We start from the raw sequence: 20,448 nt of genomic DNA, 5'->3' as shown, positions 1-20,448 counted from the left end.
AGTGCACACGCACGGTCCACTAGGCCATACAAAACAGAGACTGTTCGAAGATCATGCCAGTGAAATGCAGATTCTCCGGGTCTTGAAACGCCTCTGAAATGATCGATGCTTTGAATCGCTTTTGTCACGTGACCAAGTGTTTCGAAACACTTTAGTCACATGACCTGGGTGTTTCGGATCATGCTTCGGTACAGTGTTTCGAAAAACTTGCGCTTCGGGATCTCGACACTGTGTCGAAACGTCAGTTTCACGTCAGCCATCCCTATCTGTACCTAGTCTGCTCACTGACTCATCGTTTTGGTTTGTTTGTTTGTTCACTTTGTTTCATGTTATGATCATATTTTTGAATTCCTGTTCTTTTTTGATACACTTTTGTTTATTGGGTTGTACTTTTGTCTCTGTTCGATTTTTGAACCTGGCCTGTCCCCTTTTTTATTATTAAAACTTCTGTTGCTGCACTTGGATATCTCTTGTATTTTGTAAGCCAATCGTGACAAAAATAGGTGGATGGAAACATAGCTATTGTTTTTAAAAATGAAATATATAAGTATAAATATGATATTACGTTTTATTTGTATTACTGCATATTTAATGTTGACACTTTTAAAAGACATTTGTAAAACGATTTTAAAGGGGTGGTCCACAATCTAATTTTAAGGTTGGTTGTGTTTATAAGATGCAAAGCAATGTGTGCTCATGTTTCACTTGAAGGAAATCGCGTTATTTTTTTCACATATCTCACTTTGATTATACACAGCTACTCAGCTAACATGAAAACGACTGTCAAATTTCCTAGTTCCTCTGAAAGGCCTGCCCTTAAATGACTCTGATTGGTCATCGTTATAATGTGCTGCGATTGGTGAATCGGCTTCACGTCAAGCCCGTAAAAGCACGCGCTTTTCTGCTGTGTAAACCTCAGTCAACCTCCAGCCTGCTCTAAAATAAAATCTGACAAGTGTCTGTAACGAGTGAAAAAGGGGTGCGGCTCCTTTATAGCGTTTGCGTGTGCGTCTATGTGTGTGTGTGTGTGAATTTGTGAACTTTCTGTAACAAGCACACGTGTGCGCGACTTTCTCTTTCTCTGATGCTCGGATTAAGTTATTTTCTGTAATATATTGTGACAGAAGAATAAAGCAGAAGATGTGGGATGCTACCTGTTTGAGCCTGGATTTATTATTCTGCTGCTAGCACTGTATTTTTTTAACTCAACGCGTAACATGACGGCTTTCACGTGTATCCGGAATATGCAGGTGTAAGTAATATGAATCATCCACATACCCAGCTAGAAATTTTTAGTTCTCTACATGTTCTGAGAATATTACCAAGCAATGTTGCATTACTGTTTTCGGCGCCTAGTTTTCTTTAAGTTCCCAGAATGTTCTCTTTAATGGTAGGAAAACATTCTCTAGAAATATTCTAAAAACATTCGCTGGTAACAATTTTAGAACATTATATTCTAACATTCGTATAACATTATTAGCGGCTAGTTTTCTTTAAATTCCCAGAATGTTCTCTTTAATGGTAGGAAAACGTTTTTTAGAAATATTCTAACCACATTCGCTGGTAACAATTTTAGAACATTATATTCTAACATTCGTATAACATTATTAGCGGCTAGTTTTCTTTAAGTTCCCAGAATGTTCTCTTTAATGGTAGGAAAACATTTTTTAGAAATATTCTAAAAACATTCGCTGCTAACAATTTTAGAACATTATATTCTAACATTCGTATAACATTATTAGCGGCTAGTTTTCTTTAAGTTCCCAGAATGTTCTCTTTAATGGTAGGTAAACATTCTCTAGAAATATTCTAAAAACATTCGCTGCTAACAATTTTAGAACATTATATTCTAACATTCGTATAACATTATTAGCGGCTAGTTTTCTTGAAATTCCCAAAATGTTCTCTTTAATGGTAGGAAAACATTTTTTGAATATTCATTGGATATTACATTGAAATGTTTTTTTTTAAACATTACCACAACCTGTAGGGGATGTTAGCCAAAGTTGAGAGAAAGTTCCCTTCTAGCTGGGTATCCTTTGCGACATCAATATCTGAGATGTGTAACGCATGGAAAAGCTGATTGAAGACCGTCAATGCAGCCAGTTGCACGCGCACACACATAAGAGACACGAACATGCTGGTGGAGTGTGTGTGTGTGTTTACAGCAGTTTGACTAATAAATATGAGTTTGTAGCTAAATTGTTTGCCCTCAAAGCAGCATTACCCATTTTTTACATCGTTGCTACAGCATACCGTTAACGCTAGACACTGTACATATCATGATCAATTTTAACAAATAAAAACACTTACTGGTTGTACCTGACAGCTTTGAGGAGATTTTAGTCGAATCCAGCACTGAACTGGGAGAGATTCTGAAGCTGTTTTGTTAAATCATGCTTGCTATGTATTTTTTAATTCTCTGGAACATAATTAATATTGAACTGAAGGCACTTCTGTGTTTGTGTCGTGCACTTTGGAAGCACAAATACAGAAACAGACGAAGCTCTTTGGAAACAGCAGCGTTTAAACACATTTTTAGCTTCATCTCTGCTATACCGTTATAGCGCCTCTGGCCACGGCCTTTCCTGCTCAGTTTGAATGCGCAGTAACGAACTTTTGTGATGTCACAGGGGCGGAAGTATTTTTTGTAGCCCCCAAACTTTGTTTGCTGCAGGCTTTGCTAAGCAAACTATGTAAAACCCAAGGTCTCCCTTTGCATTGAACTTAGAACTTTTTACATTCAGAGATGTTGTTTATGTTCACACAGCTACATTACACATCAACTAAAGGTTAAAATATGATATCATAGTGGACCACCCCTTTAAAAAACAGATTTATGGCTGCATTTTGTCTTTAAAACGAACGCTCTAGGGGCGGTATGACGGCGTTTCTTTTTTGGCCTCCAAGCTGACCGCTTACCTCAGTATGGACGGCTTTCCTGCTGTTACCTGTTTGTCCAATAGCTCGCCATGTGCATCAGCAGACTAAAGACGCAAAGAGGAGTTGACCACAACGATGGGGTTCGAGTCCAGTGAAGAACGGTTCCAGAAAGCAGGTAAGACAAAAACAGAAGCTAAAAAATAAAATAAACAAGTTAAAAACAAGGTGAGAATGTGGTGAAGGCTTTTTTTTTATGAATTGCTTTTTAAAACAGTATCAGTTGGGTTTAGGGAAGGGGGTGGGTGGGGTATGAAGGAGGAGGCATTGAAGATGAATCCAAAAGAATCTTGAACTCTGAGAGTCCTGCAAGAAGGCTTTCTTTGCCATTCCAGATGACTTTATTAATAAGTTATTTAAGAGATTGCAGAGATGTATGGATGCAGTCCTCCAAGGTCGCTGGGGTCATAAACAATATTCAGTCTTTTTCCACTGCAGCATGACTTTATATTCTATACTGTACATTATTTCTGTTGTGTGACAATACTTTTGTCTAAGCAAAGTCAGACCTTACTGCCCTAATTAAATAATTCAAAATCAAGGCATGATCATATTTTATTTCCCTCAAATAAGCATCTTCTAGAGGCTTTTGCCTTCCATATAAGCCACTTTTGATACCAAATGATCAACTAGAAGTCAAGTTATTATTTGTTGTTTCTAAAACTTGGATAGGTGACAAGACTTTTGTCAGGTAGTGTGTTATATTAATAAAACTAGATGAAATTTGAATTTAAGTACTTTAGAATGAACCTCAAAGATAAACGTAAATCCTGCATTGTCTAAACTAAAGTATATCTAGATGTTAGTTGCATGCTGAGTTATTTCAAGCTTGTCTGTGAATTTGTAGCAAACTTGTACTTTCCTGTTTGCCACTTAAAGACTCTCTTTAAAGCTGTGATGTTCTGCTTATTGCAGTTTGAAACACATAACAACAGGACTTGCAGGAAATTGCTTTTCTTTACAGGCAACATCCCAGGAGATGCTGCTCAACTCTATCAGCAGATATAAAACAGCCAGAACACCATCTCTTTCTTTCATGAGGCGCAACGCTTTAATAAGTGCAACGACACTTCTAAACATCATCAAACCCTTCCAATCTGAACTAGGCTTAAACTTATTATCACTTGCTTGGATCATCTCCAGAAACAATATGAGACTCACTTCTGGATGTGAAGGTTTCCATCAGGATGTTGGTTCTCTCTATCTGTTTGGCTTTCCCTGCATCTCAGTTCAAATGGTTTATTGTTTCCTGTTGGCCAACAAAAACTATCACATGCATACTGAGAACACAAGCCTTTCTATTGAATTTAAAAAGCTAGATAAATGTGACTTTTGAGCAAGAAATGCTGAATTTACTGTATATATCCTGTAGAATGCACTTATATGCTACTATAATGAAATGAAAGTCTGGATATGCAGTGTTCATTTCTTCAATTAAAACATAGATGAAAAATGTCAGTTGCAGTGACTCAATGGTTAGGACTGTCGCTTTACAGTAAGAAGGTCGCTGGTTCGAGTCCTAGCTGGACCAGTTGGCATTTCTGTGTGGAGTTCTGCCTGTGTTTGCATAGGTTTCCACCAGGTGCTCTTGTTTCCCCCACAGTCCAAAGGCCTGTGCTACAGGTAAATTGGACTAAGCTAATTTGTCCGTAGTGTATGTGTGTGAATGAGTGTATATGGATGTTTCCTAGTACTGGGTTGCAGCTGGAAGGGCATCCACTGTTTAAAACATATGCTGGACAAGTTGGCGGTTCATTCCGCTGTGGTGACCTCTAATGAATAAAGGGAGTAAGCCGATTGAAAATGAATGAATGAAAGCGGTCGTAGTGTATGTATGTGTGTGTAAGTTTCCCAGTACTGGATTGCGGCTGGAAAGGCATCCGCTGTGTAAAGCATATGCTGGAATAGTTGGTGGTTTATTCCAAAACTGACCTCTGAAATAGAGACTAAGCTGAAGGAAAATGAATGGATGTCAGTTGCCTATAGCTTGACACAAACAGAAACTTGACTGGTCCTCTAGTACAGGGGTTCCTAAACTTTTCAGTTCACCACCCCCAAAATAACATTGCCAGTGATTCGCGACTCCTACTATCCTCTGAGTTGGTTATAAACATACAAACTTTGCACGCACGCACACACACACACACACACACACACACACACACACACACACACACACACACACACACACACACACACACACACACACACACACACACACACACACACACACACACCATTAGGTCTAAGTATATACATGGTGTAAAATTGGATGGTCACTGAGACCATCTTTCATGTTCAGTCATGTCCTGTATTAATTTTGAATGTACTTGAGCTTAAAGTTTAACCTGGTGCCATAAAATCAATCTGCTGCATCTGACACTATTGCTGTGTCTGTAAAATAATGTAAAGCCCACAGGAGTCCCAACACCCCCCCCCCCCCCCCCCAGCCCCCCCCCCCCCCCCCCCCCCCCCCCGCAAAGGCTGATGGCTTTTTATTTAACACAGGCTCATTCTGAAAACGTAGCCCTATGCACATTTCTAGAGATCATGAATTATGTAGCCAAAAGTACGCATGGCTGTATTAAAACGAACGCTACAGGGCGTTATGACACTGTTCCTTATCACGCTTACTAGCTGACCCCTTACTGTAACTCCATATGGACGGCTTTCTCCCCATGCACACTGGCAGATTAGAGACGCAGAGAGGAGTTGACTACGGCAATTGGGTTTGAGTCCACTAAAGAACGGTTCCGGAAAGCAGGTAAAACAAAAACAGAGGCCAAAAAATAAAATAAACAAGTAAATAAGTGAGAATGAGAGTGTGAGAGTTAGAATGTGGTAAAATTTGAAAACGTGGTAAAAATCAGTCGAGGGCTTTTTTTTTTTCTGGATTGCTTTTTAAAACTGTGGGTTGGGTTTAGGGAAGTGGGTGGTCACTGGTCAATCTGTGCTTTTTAAAACATTATTGGTTGGGTTTAGAGCAGGAGGAGGGTGGGTGAGTTGATCGGGCAGTCAGTCAGTCAGTCGACAGTGGCCTCTGGTGGATTTAAGTGAGAACAGCAGGTGCGAATGACGCTCGCGAGAGAAATTCGAGATTTCAAAAAGCATTCACAGCGGCCTCTGGTGGATTCACAAAAAAAAAAAAAAAAAAACGTACCTGGGACATATTTGGTGCTCTCCCGAAATGTATATAGAGGTATGTTCTCAGAATGAGTCTGGGTTAAACTTCTAAACACACAATCTAAAATGTGAAAGCAATATAGAAATAAAGATGAATTGAATGTAAATTCCATGTGTGTGAAATCCAGATGAAAAAGACTGTTATGAAAGACATAGATTTGATGTATAGTGAGCATTTTTATTCATGAATTAGAAAATATGGCTATAGACCAAAATCTTTTAGATTTATAAGTTAACCAAAAATGAAAATTCTATCATCATTTACTCAAATCTTACTGAGTTTCTTTCAGATAGTTGTTTTGAAGAAGGCTGGTTGATGACTCCCATCGACTTCTTATTTATTTATTTTCCTACAGTACAATGGAAGTCGATAGGTGTTAGCAACCATTTATTCATTCATTCATTCATTTTCCTTTGGGTTAGTCCCTTATTTATCAGGGGTTACCACAGTGGAACGAATCGCCAACTATTCCGGCATGTTTTACGCAGTGGATGCCCTTTCAGCTGCAACCCAGTACTGGGAAACACCCATACACTCTCACATTCACACTCATACACTATAGACAATTTTGTTTACTCAATTCACCTATAGTACATGTCTTTAGACTGTAAGGGAAACCGGAGCACCCAGAGGAAACCCACATGAACACAAGGAGAACATGCAAACTCCACACAGAAACGCCAACTAGACCAGCTGGGACTCAAACCAGCGACCTTCTTTTTGTAAGGCGTCAGTGCTAACCACTAAGTGCCACCCTGTCAGTAACCAGCATTCTTAAAATGATCCTCTCTTGTGTTCAGAGTAAAGAAACTCATAAAGGCTTAAAACAGGATGATGAAGATTAAACGAGGAGGTCATTTTCACTTTTGCTGAACTGTAAACTCTCCCGTATAAAACACCCTTGTATTCTCCACTATGGCTTCAGAAGAGATCTCAAACGAAGCTAGTTAAACCCAACAGAGCTTCTTGCACTATAAGCAAAACATGTACCTTCAGAATGATCATGTTTTCCCTGAAAACCGCTTGAAAACCTTTCCAAGCTGTGGGTGGTTTTGGTGTGCGTATATTTGCAAGAAAACCTGAGCTTGGTTTTTGCTCCTCCTTCTCTGGGACAGTGTGTGTGTGAGCATGTGTGTGCATGTGGTCATGTGTGTGTGTGTGAGAGAGAGAAAGAGAGAGAGAGTGTGTGCGCGTGTGCTTTTCTCATCAGCCTCATCATCTACACTGACTCTCACACACTTCTGTGAATTTCCTTATGGATATCTGGTATGTGCACTTTTACTCCGTTCTAGTTGAGGAAATGTGTGTGTTTGCTTTAATTTGATTCTACTTTTACCTCACGCAAGAACTTAGAATGAAGCGTGTTGGCAAAAAGAGGGAAAACTGCTGCAAGGTTTGTGAGCTCCTGCATGACTTTCCAGACAGCGTGATTCAGCATATGGTCAATGCATGAGATGGTTTTCTTTGCTTTAGAGTTCTTAGAGATTCAGGTTTTGTATATTTACTTACCTAAATTAACTTCAAGCTTCAAACATCTTCACCTGGAAGCTGTATGGCTCTGTAACACACAAGCGTTTCATGTGAAAAAGGGTCGTTTTACAACTTAAGTGTATAAGAGTGTGTGACTGAATTTGTATATGCAAAACATTAATATACAATACCTGTTAAGAGCAGCAGGAATTTCCATAAGGGGTTGTGCTGGCTTGTTTCTTGGCCATGATGTTCATCAGCAAAACTGCACTGACAAAGTTAGTTACACTCGAAACGTTTGGTACTTGTTTAAACAACGTATTTGAAATGAGCTGAATAACACAATTCTTGAGATTTTTGGGGGACAACTTAATTGTTTTATGTTTAATCTACTTAAATTTGTTACGTTAACTTAATCCATTTGTGCTGCTATTTTACATCGTGGAGAGGAACAAAAGTCCTGCTGATTAATTTATAAACACTCAAAAAGTATGTTTGCTGTGTGTTCAAACTGCTTATTTTAAATGAGCTGAATTAACCCAACTTTATTGTTTCATGTTCAATCCACTTAAATTTGTAAAAACGAATAAGTTAACTTAATTCTTTCATGTTGTCTCACAAATCACAACACAGCTATGCAGTGCTGGGTGTAATTACACTGTAAAAATTGATTTGTGTTGGGACTACATGACGGAATTAAGTTAACTTATTAGCTTTCGCGAGTTTAAGTGAATTGAACATGAAACAATAAAGTTGTCCCCCAAAAACCACAAGAATTGTGTTGTTTCAGCTCATTTTAAAGGGCACCTATGGTGAAAATCTACTTTTCAAGCTGTTTGAACAGACATGTGTGTAGGTATAGCGTATAGACCGTCATATTGGGGTGATATAAACACACTCAGTCCTTTATTTTCAATTTAACAACATAAAAACGGTGGACCAATTGGAGCGGTTTTCACAGCGACCGCAAATTCACATAGGGGCGCGTTCCCCACTTCCACCAATATTGATTGACAGGCGCGCATCACCATATCCTCATTTTGTTGTTTCACGTCCGCCATTTTCAGCATGTGAGTCAAAGTGATGTCACTAAAGGAACACCCTTGCACTATATTTTGAGCTTTAAACTAGCACACAGTTGGCTGTAAAACTATACAAAGACACAAATGATTTTGTAGTCACTGCTTGGTATGTGTCCGAGTCGTACACGTACGGCAGAATGCTGGTCCTCTCACTCATGTTGCTTCTCTCTGTCTGCCTGTCTGTTGCCAAACACAGAGCGGGGGAGCTGTTGGCTCCGCCCCCTTGTTAAGTTGAGCGGGAAGTCGACACCCCCAAAATGACACTCTTTAACACATATTAAAAATATCTGAACTGTGTTTTGAACTGAACCTAAACTGGCACACTCAGGAGAAGTGTAATTTTAATATTACATCATAAAAAGGGGTAAACTATGTGCCCTTTACATAAGTACTGTGAACAAACGACAAACTTCTTTTTTAGAGTGTAGTCACAAAATAGGGGTCTGCATTCTTGCAGATTTCTTGAGGTGCGGGAATAAATTTCCAAATAAAACGTGGTAGCGGACGGGAAATCTGGTATAATTTGAACAAGAGTGGGCGGTCTAACAATATATCATTCCTGAGGCCCGATGCGATTTCCTCATTCTTATTGAGCACCGGTACAGCCAGAGCTCACGACTGTTACACAAGAAGAACGCATGGGGACCAGTGCTTTCTGCACGTGTATTTTTTCGCACAGTCTGTGCATGCATCATCTGCATAACACTCCTCAGAGCGGGCTTCACCAACATGGGAGAGCAAAGTGAAGATGCGCCGTCTTTTAGCTTGCATTAGAAAATGGTCAGTTTACTGTTAGGAAACCCACATCATGCAAGTCTGATGTCTCATCACAAAGAGGCAAACAAAACTGACATTCAGCCTACAATCCTTGCACAACAGTTTTATCAGTTATCTCTCCCTTTTGGTAGTACTCAATTTAAATGTGAAATTTTGGAAACCAGATGTAAATTTAGCAGGAATGGTCAGGTAGAAAATTATTCTAAGTGGGCAGCAAATGAACAAAGGCTGAATATACGGCAGGAGCGGTCAGGTGGGGAAAAAACCTCACAGGAGTGAGGACTAATAAAATTAGTCCCACGCAGATCTCTATTACACAATAGGTTACTTTCTTAGGTATAATTTAATTACAGTAACGTTCTATGTACTTGTCTTACATGTTGTATAAATGCAACAGTTCTGTATGAATCAAGCAGAGGAATTGTGTTTTTTACAAATATTTTTAGCAGAGTAATTCTATTTTTACTAACTAAAGAAGTTTGGTTTATCAAGACGACTTTTTAATTGAGTCATAAATTTATTTCAATATACGGTACAGTGTGTGTGAAACATTGCTTTGAAATGTTTTGTGTTTTGATACATAAAAAGCTTTGATGCTAAAAGTTCCTACTAGGCTCAAATGTATAGAATTTAATATAGAATAAAAGACTTATTTTCTATTTGTGTTGAGATTTCAAGGGAATAAACTTTTCAAGTTATTACTTTTCTTGGCTTTCTTTTTAGACAGTAATTTAAAAAGTAATTTCAGCACAATTCAATGATGCAATTGCAACTTTTTTCAGGTAACTAACTCAACACTTTAGCAAAAGACTTGAACTTGTCTCTGGATTTATAGTTCTTATAGTTATATATTTGGGTAAACCTACTTTTGTTTTGTTTTGCATTTGAAATTTCTTACAAAATTGAAATGAAAAAGCTAGGTGTTTAAAGCATTTTGCTGAAATTTGAGAAGCTATATTATCAGACCTTAATAAAATAAAATAGACATTAACAATAATCTCAAACCCATACCTATTAAAACTTATAAATCCAGAAAAACTGAGAATCATCTTTCTTCAATTCCCCATTTAAATCTGGATTGTAACTATTTCATTTACAAATCTAAGGTGTTTCTTTTTCTTTTTAGAAAACCTTACTGTGGTGTAATAATGATTATGTTTTCATTGCCCCCTTATGTGACCACTGCACATTTTTTTCTCCAATGCAAAAACATCTGCAAGTTGAACTTTCACATACATCTCTCACAAGCACCAAAATTAGTCTTAAAAACACAACTCTGGTTTATTTGAGAACGCAAGAGTCAGAGGGGAAAGGCGTTCAATCTTATTCCATCCATAGCCCATTACGAGTGTGCATTTATACTATATATAGACTGGAGTTGCCAGATCTGGACTTTTTTTACAGCTTTCATTGCATTGCCAATGACTGACTTGAAGCAACCAATTACAGATCGTTTTGTTCAGAATCGTAGTTCCAGACAACCTGTATGCTAAAATTGCTGGGTTGTTTTAACCCCAAGTTGGGTCAAATATTGACAAATCTAACCATTTAGTAAAAAAGTGCAGTTTAATTTTGTATGTAATAGTATACACAATGTATGTAACACTTATTTAAGTGTTTTGCCTTGTTTCTAGTTTAAATGTAAACAAATATTTAAGTCAAGAAGCATTTTCTAGACAAGCAAGTTTTTTTCCTTAAAACAAGCTAATTAATCTGTCTATGGGTAAGCAGGATCTTTTTTCTGCTTTATTATTTAGCTTTATTAAGAAAAAAACTCACTTCATTAATCTCATTCATCTTCCGCTTTTTTGGGGCCGGGTCACGGGGACAGCAGTATTAGGAGAGAACCCCAGACTTCCCTCTCCCCAGACACTTCCTCCAGCTCCTCCGGGGAGATCCCGAGGTGTTCTCAGGCCAGCGGAGAGACATAGTCCCTCCAGCGTGTCCTGGGTCTTCCCTGAGGCTTCCTCCCGGTGGGACATGCCTGGAACACCTCCCTAGGTAGGCATCCAGGAGAAATCTGAAACAGATGCCAGAGCCACCTCAGCTGACTTCTCTTGATGTGGAGGAGCAGCGGTTCTACTCCGAGCTCCTTCCGGGTCTCAGGCCGTACTCACACTAGGTACAGTTGCCTCGAACCGGGCCAAAGCACGCTTGTCCCCCCTCCCGTCTCCCCCGACGGCCCGCGCTCACACCATATCGGGCCTCGGCATGCTTACGTCATCGCTGCTGCGCTGTTCAGAAGCGCTCTCTATGGCAAGCCTTTTTAGCATTTAAATCTTTGTTCTGACTCCATAAATATATTTAGAGATATCTCTAATTATATTTTGACTAGTCATAATTATAATTCGACTAGTCAGAATAACAATTAGAGATATCTGCAATTGCAATTGTACTAGTACGAAATCAGATTGGAGATATCTGCAAATATATTATGACTAGTCATATTCCTCCATTGACTTCCATTGAAAAATATTTGCAGATATCTCTAACTGAGTTTTTACTAGTCATACATTTGGAGATGTCTTTAATTCGTAATATTTAGAGATATTTACAAATATATTTGAAGATATCTCTAATTAATTTACTAATAGTCGAATTACAGTTGTAGATATCTTGAATTGGATTTTTGACGAGTCAAAACTCATTTAGAGATATCTGCAAATATTTTTCAATGGAAGTCAATGGAGGAATATGACTAGTCATAATATATTTGCAGATATCTCTAATCTGATTTCGTACTAGTACAATTGTAATTGCAGATATCTCTAATTGTCATTCTGACAAGTCGAATTATAATAATGACTTGTCAAAATATATAATTATATCTCTAAATATATTTATGGATAGTCAGAACAAGGTTTAAATGTTAAAACGGCTTGCCATATGCTCTCACTCAGCAGCACAGTGCAGATTTCTCTAGTTATATCCTTTCAGTCGTTTGATATGCAGTGACATGCAGTCAAATATTTCGCCAAACAGTCCTTAGGGATGCGGGGACACGCAGTCAGATATTTTACCGAACAGATCCGCCACTTTTGGCGCTCATAAACAATCATTAAGCTCTCGTGCTGCAGGAATGAGGAGGTCTGCTGAAGGCGCGCAGCTGGCGTGCTGTGAGGAGTTTGCGTCTTTAATAAACTACGGCAGTTTGCGTTCACTGAACAGTAAGAATGATTAATAAATCCATATCAAACAGTCCCTTAAAAGTCACGTCTCGCTTTCGGTTTCGGGCTTTGGCGCGTTTCGCGCTCACACACAAGCGTACCGCGCCAAAGCCCAAGTGTACCGCGCTCAGGCACACCTCTTCCAACCGGGCCAGGGCCGGCCAAGTGAACTGTGCTTGAGCCCGATTCAGCGCACTCACACTTCTCAAACGTTCCGGGAAACGGGCCTGGGCACGGTACGGATGGCATAGTGTGAGTAGGCCCTCAGAGATCCTCACCCTATCTATAAGAGTGCGCCCTGCAACCCTTCGAAGGAAACTCAATTCGGCCGCTTGTATCCGAGATCTTGTCCTTTCAGTCATGACCCAAAGCTCACTTACTTATAATAAATGGTTTCTAAAAATAAGAAATATGTCAAGAAAATGCTTCTTGATTTAATAATTTTTCAATATATGGACTAGAAACAAAACAAAAATCAATTGTTTTCACATCAACAATGATAAAAATAAATATTGCATAAAAAATCATACATTTACCCCATTAGTTTAAATTTATTTATAGTTAATTTCAGTCTTGCACTTATTACAGTTTCTAACACATAAAAAGTCGCAAAGTATTAAAATATGTGCAAGTGTTTGTTGAATGAACTCAGATTACATGATAACAGAATGCTAGTAAACGAAGCCGTTTATGAAGAGGAAGCACCTGTGAGAAAGAGCAAATGAATTAGTGCATATGATTTATCCAGATGTGCAGGATGCATTCACTTGGACTAAAAACTCAAATGACGTATTCCAAGCTCAGCTCAAGGTGTCTGAGCTGATTTTGAATTTGAAAACTCATATATTTTTAACCTTAACATAAAAAAAAATTCCACCACCCCGTCCAAACTTTAAGGATACTTGTATCAGATTTGCACAATCCATATGCACAACGCTTTGGCTTGTTTCCATCGCTCGAAAGCTTAATAGAACCCCTGCCCGAAGTTACGGTTGCTAAGCCACGATTGGTGGGTGGCGGTTTTTGGGTGTGGCTTATCGAAGGGTCAATTAGACTGAGGAGCTGACAATGAAACAGCATGCAGCAGACAAACACAAACACCAGGACGAGAGGCGCACACGACCTAAGTCGCCCAAGACGGCGCTTATACAAAAGACGAAGACAGATAAAGAACAGGATATTCAAGAGTTTACACTTAGCTGATGATTGATTAGCCAGGTTTGGCATGTTGTCACGGGAGAGAGCCCTGAGCCCAAAAGGTCCTTGAGTCCTGGGCTCCCTCCCGTAAGCAGGGCAAGAGGGGAGCTTTAAGCTCAGGTAGATTTCGACAACTCCCTCTTGATAAGAACTGATGACTAAAAATTGATGCTATGAAGAGATATGCTGCAGGATGAGAGATTGACTGTAGTGCAAAATTTTGATTGATCAATTCACTTGTTGTGCATGTTTTTGGAATGTGGGAGGAAACCCAAGAAAACCCACGCAAGCACGGGAAGAACATGCAAACTACGAAAAGAAACAACCACCGGCCTGTCAAAGGACTAGAACCGGTGATGTTCTTGCTGTGAGGCAACAGTGCTAACCACTGGGCCACTGTGCCGCCCTATGGAGGGAAAGGTGAAAAGGTAGGGGTGGAAGGGGGGATTCTTCAAATCAAAGATGACTGTAGTGAAAAACCCTGGCTCTTTATAGTGGGTTAGGAATGGCCTGATTGGTGGATCATGCATGCTAATGCAGAACCAGCCGTGTTCAATCATAATCATGTGATCCTCTCGAAATTAGTTTGTGAATAAACTTCACAAAGAGAAAACTTAAGCCAAGCACAATATACAAAACAAGACAGGACTAGTGTCTGGACTCTGCCACCAAAACAAGAATTGACGAAACCAAAGTGGCAGAATCCTGACAAACACACTTAAAAAAATACAGAAACTGTTAAATAACAGATATGTACATTTTTTACAGTCTACATGATAATACAGTTTAACACTACAACTTTTTCCCATGTGGGAATGGGTGCATAAATAAAGTGAACCATTTCTTTATTATTTTAATCACATTTAATTCATGTATTTTTCTTCTTATAGGCATTTATATCATCAAAGATGAAAAACCATCAATGTGTTTTTGCTGAAGGCATCGTCGTGCTAGCATCATTTCAACACCGCAGCAAAAAACCAAAACGTACATAAAGGAAACCGCCAGTTTAACATCTCAGTAAGCAATGGGGAAAGGATATTACATCAGCAAACATCTGGCCACGGCGGCCATGATACTGGCAGCAATAGCTTTGGTGACCATCATCGCATTATCAGTAGTCTACAATCGAGAAAAGTCCAAAAACACAGCGAAACTCACTAATGCGACGACATCAGCAGTTCCTCCAACGCCAAAGCCTTCCAACGAGCCCTGGGACAAGTACAGACTCCCTGATACTCTTTCACCACAATACTACAACATAACTCTTTGGCCTCGATTGGTGATGGACGCCAACGGGATGTACATTTTCACCGGCATTTCTGACGTGATGTTTACTTGCGTGAAGAAGACAGACCTGATTTTAATCCACTCCAACAAACTTAACTTGACTCTGTTCAATGGACGCCACGCCAAACTCACAGGTATGAGTGGCGTAACAGCGCCGGCCATAAAAAGCACCTGGCTTCAGACGCAAACACAGTATTTAGTGATTCAGCTAAAGGGAAAACTGAACCCCGGAAAGTCCTACTGGCTCCACACCGAGTTCACAGGAGAGCTCGCTGACGATCTGGAAGGATTCTATAGGAGCGAATACATGGAGGATGGTGAAAAAAAGTGAGATGTTTATGGATGCCTGTTTGCGTTAATATTGCTTCTCTAGGAACTACTAATATCATTGCATTAGATGTGAAATATCAAACCAAACCCGAAATGCAAATCAAGATAGAGATTTCTTCAAAGTAACTTCACTTTTTCTGAGCCATGTTTGCAATTACTTCTCAGCAACTGGTTTCAAGAATATGTCAGATATGTCTGATGGGTATGAAATCAGTTCCAGCAGACAAACCACGGATGTGCTTGCCTTTATGTTCAGCCAAACAGAAAACTTCATAATACTTTATATCTGTGTTTATTTTGAGCAGCACCTACACTACTGTTTAAAGTTTGGAGTTAGTGTATTTATATATATGATGTCAAATTTATTAGCCCTCCTGGGGTTTGTTTTTCCTTTTTCAAGTATTTCCCAAATGCTGTTTACCAAAGTCAGGAATTTTTCACAGTATTTCCTAAAATATTTTTTCTTCTGGGGAAAGTCTTATTTGTTTTATTTTGGCTAGAATAAAAGCAGTTTTACTTTATTTTTTATTCATTTTTAGGTCAATATTATTTGCCCTCTTAAGCAATATTTTTGTTTCGATTGTCTAGAGAACAAACCATCATTATAAAATGATTGGCCTAATAACCCTAACTTGCCTAATCAACTTAATTAAACTAAGTTAACTCAACTTAAAATTTTAAGGGAACAAACTTTTTTTTGAGTTGACTCAACCTTCCACTAACTTGATTCGATTTAAGTTGAGTAAACTCAAAGATGTCCTTAAGATGGTTGCCTTAAAATTTTAGGTGGAGTCAACTTTTAGTAAAAGTTAGAGTAGTAGTAGAGTAGTTTAGCCTTTAAATGTCGCTTTAAGCTAATAGTATCTTGAATCTCTAGTAAAATATTATGCACTCTCATCATTCATTTATTTTCTTTTCGGCTTAGTCCCTTTATTAATCTGGGGTCGCCACAGCGGAATGAACCGCCAACTTATCCAGCATATGTTTTACGCAGCGGATGCCCTTCCAGCTGCAACCCTGGAAAATATTCATACACACTCATTCACTCACATACACTACAGACAATTTAGCTTACCAAATGCCCCTATACCGCATGTCTTTGGACTTGTGGGGGAAACCGGAGCACCTGGAGGAAACTCACGTGAACATGGGGAGAACATGCAAACTTGAACCAGCAACCTTCTTGATGTGAGGCGATCGTGCTACCCACTGCACCACCATGACGCCCTACTGTCATCATGGCAAAGACAAAGATAATCAGTTATTAGAAATTAGCTATTAAAAACTATTATGTTTTAAAAGAGAAATTGTGGAAAAAAGTATACAGGGATGTATAGATAAATTACTGATCAAGAATATAATAAATTGACCAAAAGTTATACAAAAAAAAACTTCTTATCTCCAGTAAAAAAAAATAGTTTAACAGTACAAATTTTAACAACAATGATTAAGAAAAAAGTGTTTTTAAAGCAGCAAATCAAAAAAAAAAAATTAGATCTCTGAAGTACCACTGACTGTCATCACTTTGATGCAGAAAATGACATTCAATTACATTAACAGAAAACTCTTATATTAAAATTTTAATAATATTTCATAATAAAAAAGTTTTTGCTGTCATTTTTTAGCAAATAAAAAAAATCCAAACTTCTAAACAGTAGCGTATGTATTCATCTTTTCAGAAATATTTTGCTTAAAAGTGTGATTTAACAGAGCAAGGAAAATTTCAGTTTGTCTGATAATATTTTTTAATCTAGAGAAAGTCTTATTTGTTTTATTTCGGCTAGAATAAAAGCTGAAAAAAAATTAATTATTAGCCCCTTTAAGCAATTTTTTTTTCACAGAACAAACTATCATTATACAATAACTTGCCTAATTACCCTAACATGCCTAGATAGCCTAATTAACCTAGTTAAGCCTTTAAATGTCACTTTAAGCTGTATAGAAGTGTCTTATTTGCTGTCATCATGGCAAAGATAAAATAAATTGGTTATAAGAAATGAGTTATTAAAACTATTATGATTAGAAATGTTTAAAAAAAAATCTCCTCTCAGTTAAACAGAAATAGGGGGAAAAAATAAAGGCCATTTATATGGATACACCGTAATAAACTTACTGGGAATTTCACAGGAAAAACAATGGTGTGCTTGGTTTTAAATGTAACTTTATTCTTTCATGAGTTATTTACAAGCCCCCTCACATATACTAATGTGCCATAAACAGGACGTTAATATCACCAACCATTCCCATTTTATTAAGGTGCATCCTTTTAAATGGCCCACCCTGTATGTGTATATATATATATATATATATATATATATATATATAAATATCTATGTATGTATGTATGTATGTATATATATATATATATATATATATATATATATATATATATATATATATATATATATATATATATATAAATTTAAAATAAATCCCTCTTGGTTTGATATTTTGGGTTTTAGGTAAAGCTATTAGATAAATTCAATCAGAAATATAAGCTATATCTTATTAAAAAAATAGTAAAATGTGAACTTACGGGGCGTCATGGTGACTTAGTAGTTAGCAATGTCGCCTCACAGCAAGAAGGTCGCTGGTTTGAATCCCGACTGGGCCAGTTGACATCTCTCTGTAGAGTTTGCATGTGGGTTTCCTTCAGTTTCTCGCACAGTCCAAAGACATGTGCTATAGCTGAATTGGGTAAACAAAATTAACCGTATTGTATAAGTGTGTGTGAATGAGACTGCATGGGTGTTTCCCAGTGGTTGCAGCTGGAAGTGCATTCGTTGCGTAAAACAGTTGCTTGAAGAGTTGGCGGTTCATTCCGCTGTGGCGACCCTTGATGACTAATTTTTCCATTTATTAATCATGTTGATGTGATCTCTTTTGTTTCCAGGATTATTGCCATCACTCAGATGCAGGCCACATATGCAAGAAAAGCCTTTCCGTGTTTCGATGAACCTGCCATGAAAGCTGTGTTCAATATCATTCTCATCCATGACCGGGGAATGACAGCACTGTCAAACAGCCAAGAAATCAGTAAGACAATCAATCCATCACAAAGCCTATAACAGGTCCTCAACTAATCGCCTTGTATTTGTTGTCAATGAAAGACTGAGTGGGGGTTTTCACTCTTTAACAAATGGGCCACTTTTAACCAACATAATATCTGCATTTAGAATTTAAAGGTTTTAAGTCTGCCAGTCCAAGTGCTTCTGGTGAACTGTCTTTCTATTACAAAATTGTATAAATACAATAATAAATTAATTTAATTAATAAATAATCAATACTCATAATAAGGTATATCTGCACAGTTTTAATTTTTTAAGTCTTTCTATTACAAAATCCCCCCGTTCAAGATCACATTTCTTTAAAAATTAGCAATCTTCACTGCCTGATTGATATATGACATAAAGTGGGTCACAGACTGGTAAAGAAGCACTGCATTAAATATGAACATTGATTTCACCTCAGTATTTAGCTTCTGCGCTAGCCTGCTGCTACTAATGACGCTAACCCTTACACTTTTTTTCATCTCATTATACGCTTGAACAACTAAATGAATGCTTAAGTCTTTTTAACTGATTGTATTTTAGTTACATTACAACATCGATGCTGTAAAAGAAACCTTATGAAATAAAAAAATAGTCACATTAACCTTTGACTGGAAGTTTATTGTTGCCTGAAAAACACTAGCTGTGAATAAAGCCCAATGCTTCACATTTCATACTTTAAGAGTTAAATCCCGGCTATTCAGGTGTTCATGTTTCATACAGAACAATTCGAAACCCCGGATTAATATTCTCGATTTTGCTGTCAGTGTTATTGTCTGGAAGAATGCAGCACACAACTTGTTTAGCAGTGCTAGTAAGCATTCATATGTTACATATTGGTCAAAAGCTTTCTAAAATACCTATTGAATTAAGACATCTATGTCTCAAGTGAACATAAACATGCGCATCAGTACTGAGTCTGTGCATTCCCAGCATCCACAGGACATCAACAAGACGCCATATAGATGTTGTACCCCAGTGTCAGGGGACATTGCATTTTGTTTGGAAATAAAAATCGGGTTGACGTTAGAACCAACGTCCAACCTAAAGTCTACTAAATATCTAATGATGTTACAGCTTGACGATGTGTGATGTCTATCAGACGTTGGATTTTGGTTGCCATACCTGATAAATAAATGTCAGTATTTGGCGTCAGTATGATGGTTTAAGATGTTGGCTCGACGTTGGATTTTCCAACACAACCTAAAACCATGCCTGTCAACACCTGTGAGAATAAGGGATATATATATATATATATATATATATATATATATATATATATATATATATATATATATATATATATATATATATATATATATACATATATATATATATATATATATATATATATATATATATATATATATATATATATATATATATATATATATATATATATATATATATATATATATATATATATATATATATATATATATATATATATATATAATATTATATTTAAATAACTAAATAGGTTCATCTGGAGGTGTTTCATTGTAAATAAACAGTTAAACTGTCAGTAATATGTTTTATTATTATTATTATTATTATTATTATTTACAAAGGATATTCTATATGGTATACATTAGAAAAAGCTTCACATAAATTAGCAGTTTTAACAATTAAAATTAATATAAAGAAATTGAATCAAGTTATCAAATCTCAATCATTTCTTCACTTTTAATCTTTTGAACATTGATTAAAGAGCAACAAATGAATCTCTCATTTAGATTTTTAGTTTGATTACATTACATAACAGAGGTGTCATTTTAAAAATGCACTCATCTAATATTATAATAAAAGCATTTGATTGCTTTCCTAACTTTTTATGCTCATTTAAGACAAAATGTGTTGTGTTTGAATAAAAAAACCCACCAGGATCGACATGCTTAGATATTTTTTAATATTAATTATGTTTATATCTGTTCAAGCCATTTAAACACGCACCCAAAACC

The 20,448-nt window shown here is 37.3% G+C and overlaps 1 protein-coding gene and 1 long non-coding RNA gene across 2 annotated transcripts in view; one reads left to right on the top strand and one right to left on the bottom strand.

Moving 5' to 3' along the window:
• Positions 1-363: 363 nt before the first annotated feature.
• The window catches only part of LOC141375320 (uncharacterized), a 24,095-nt gene continuing 4,010 nt past the window's right edge, over positions 364-20,448 (bottom strand). The window contains exons 2-5 of the long non-coding RNA XR_015495487.1: positions 7,786-7,859; positions 7,634-7,682; positions 4,102-4,189; positions 364-3,076 (exon numbers count right to left, since the gene is read on the bottom strand). This is a non-coding gene — a long non-coding RNA (uncharacterized LOC141375320). The remainder of the gene's footprint in view (positions 3,077-4,101; positions 4,190-7,633; positions 7,683-7,785; positions 7,860-20,448) is intronic.
• Positions 7,321-20,448, top strand: part of anpepa (alanyl (membrane) aminopeptidase a) — a 41,117-nt gene continuing 27,989 nt past the window's right edge. Inside the window, exons 1-3 of the mRNA XM_087260697.1 lie at positions 7,321-7,390; positions 14,708-15,434; positions 18,331-18,473. Coding sequence (XP_087116823.1) covers positions 14,845-15,434; positions 18,331-18,473 — 733 coding nt within the window. The 5' untranslated portion in view covers positions 7,321-7,390; positions 14,708-14,844. The remainder of the gene's footprint in view (positions 7,391-14,707; positions 15,435-18,330; positions 18,474-20,448) is intronic.

The sequence above is a fragment of the Danio rerio genome, chromosome 7 (assembly GCF_052040795.2).
Source record: "Danio rerio strain M-AB ecotype USA chromosome 7, GRCz13ab, whole genome shotgun sequence".
Taxonomy (NCBI): Eukaryota; Metazoa; Chordata; class Actinopteri; order Cypriniformes; family Danionidae; genus Danio; species Danio rerio.
This window is presented reverse-complemented; position numbering and strand designations above follow the sequence as displayed.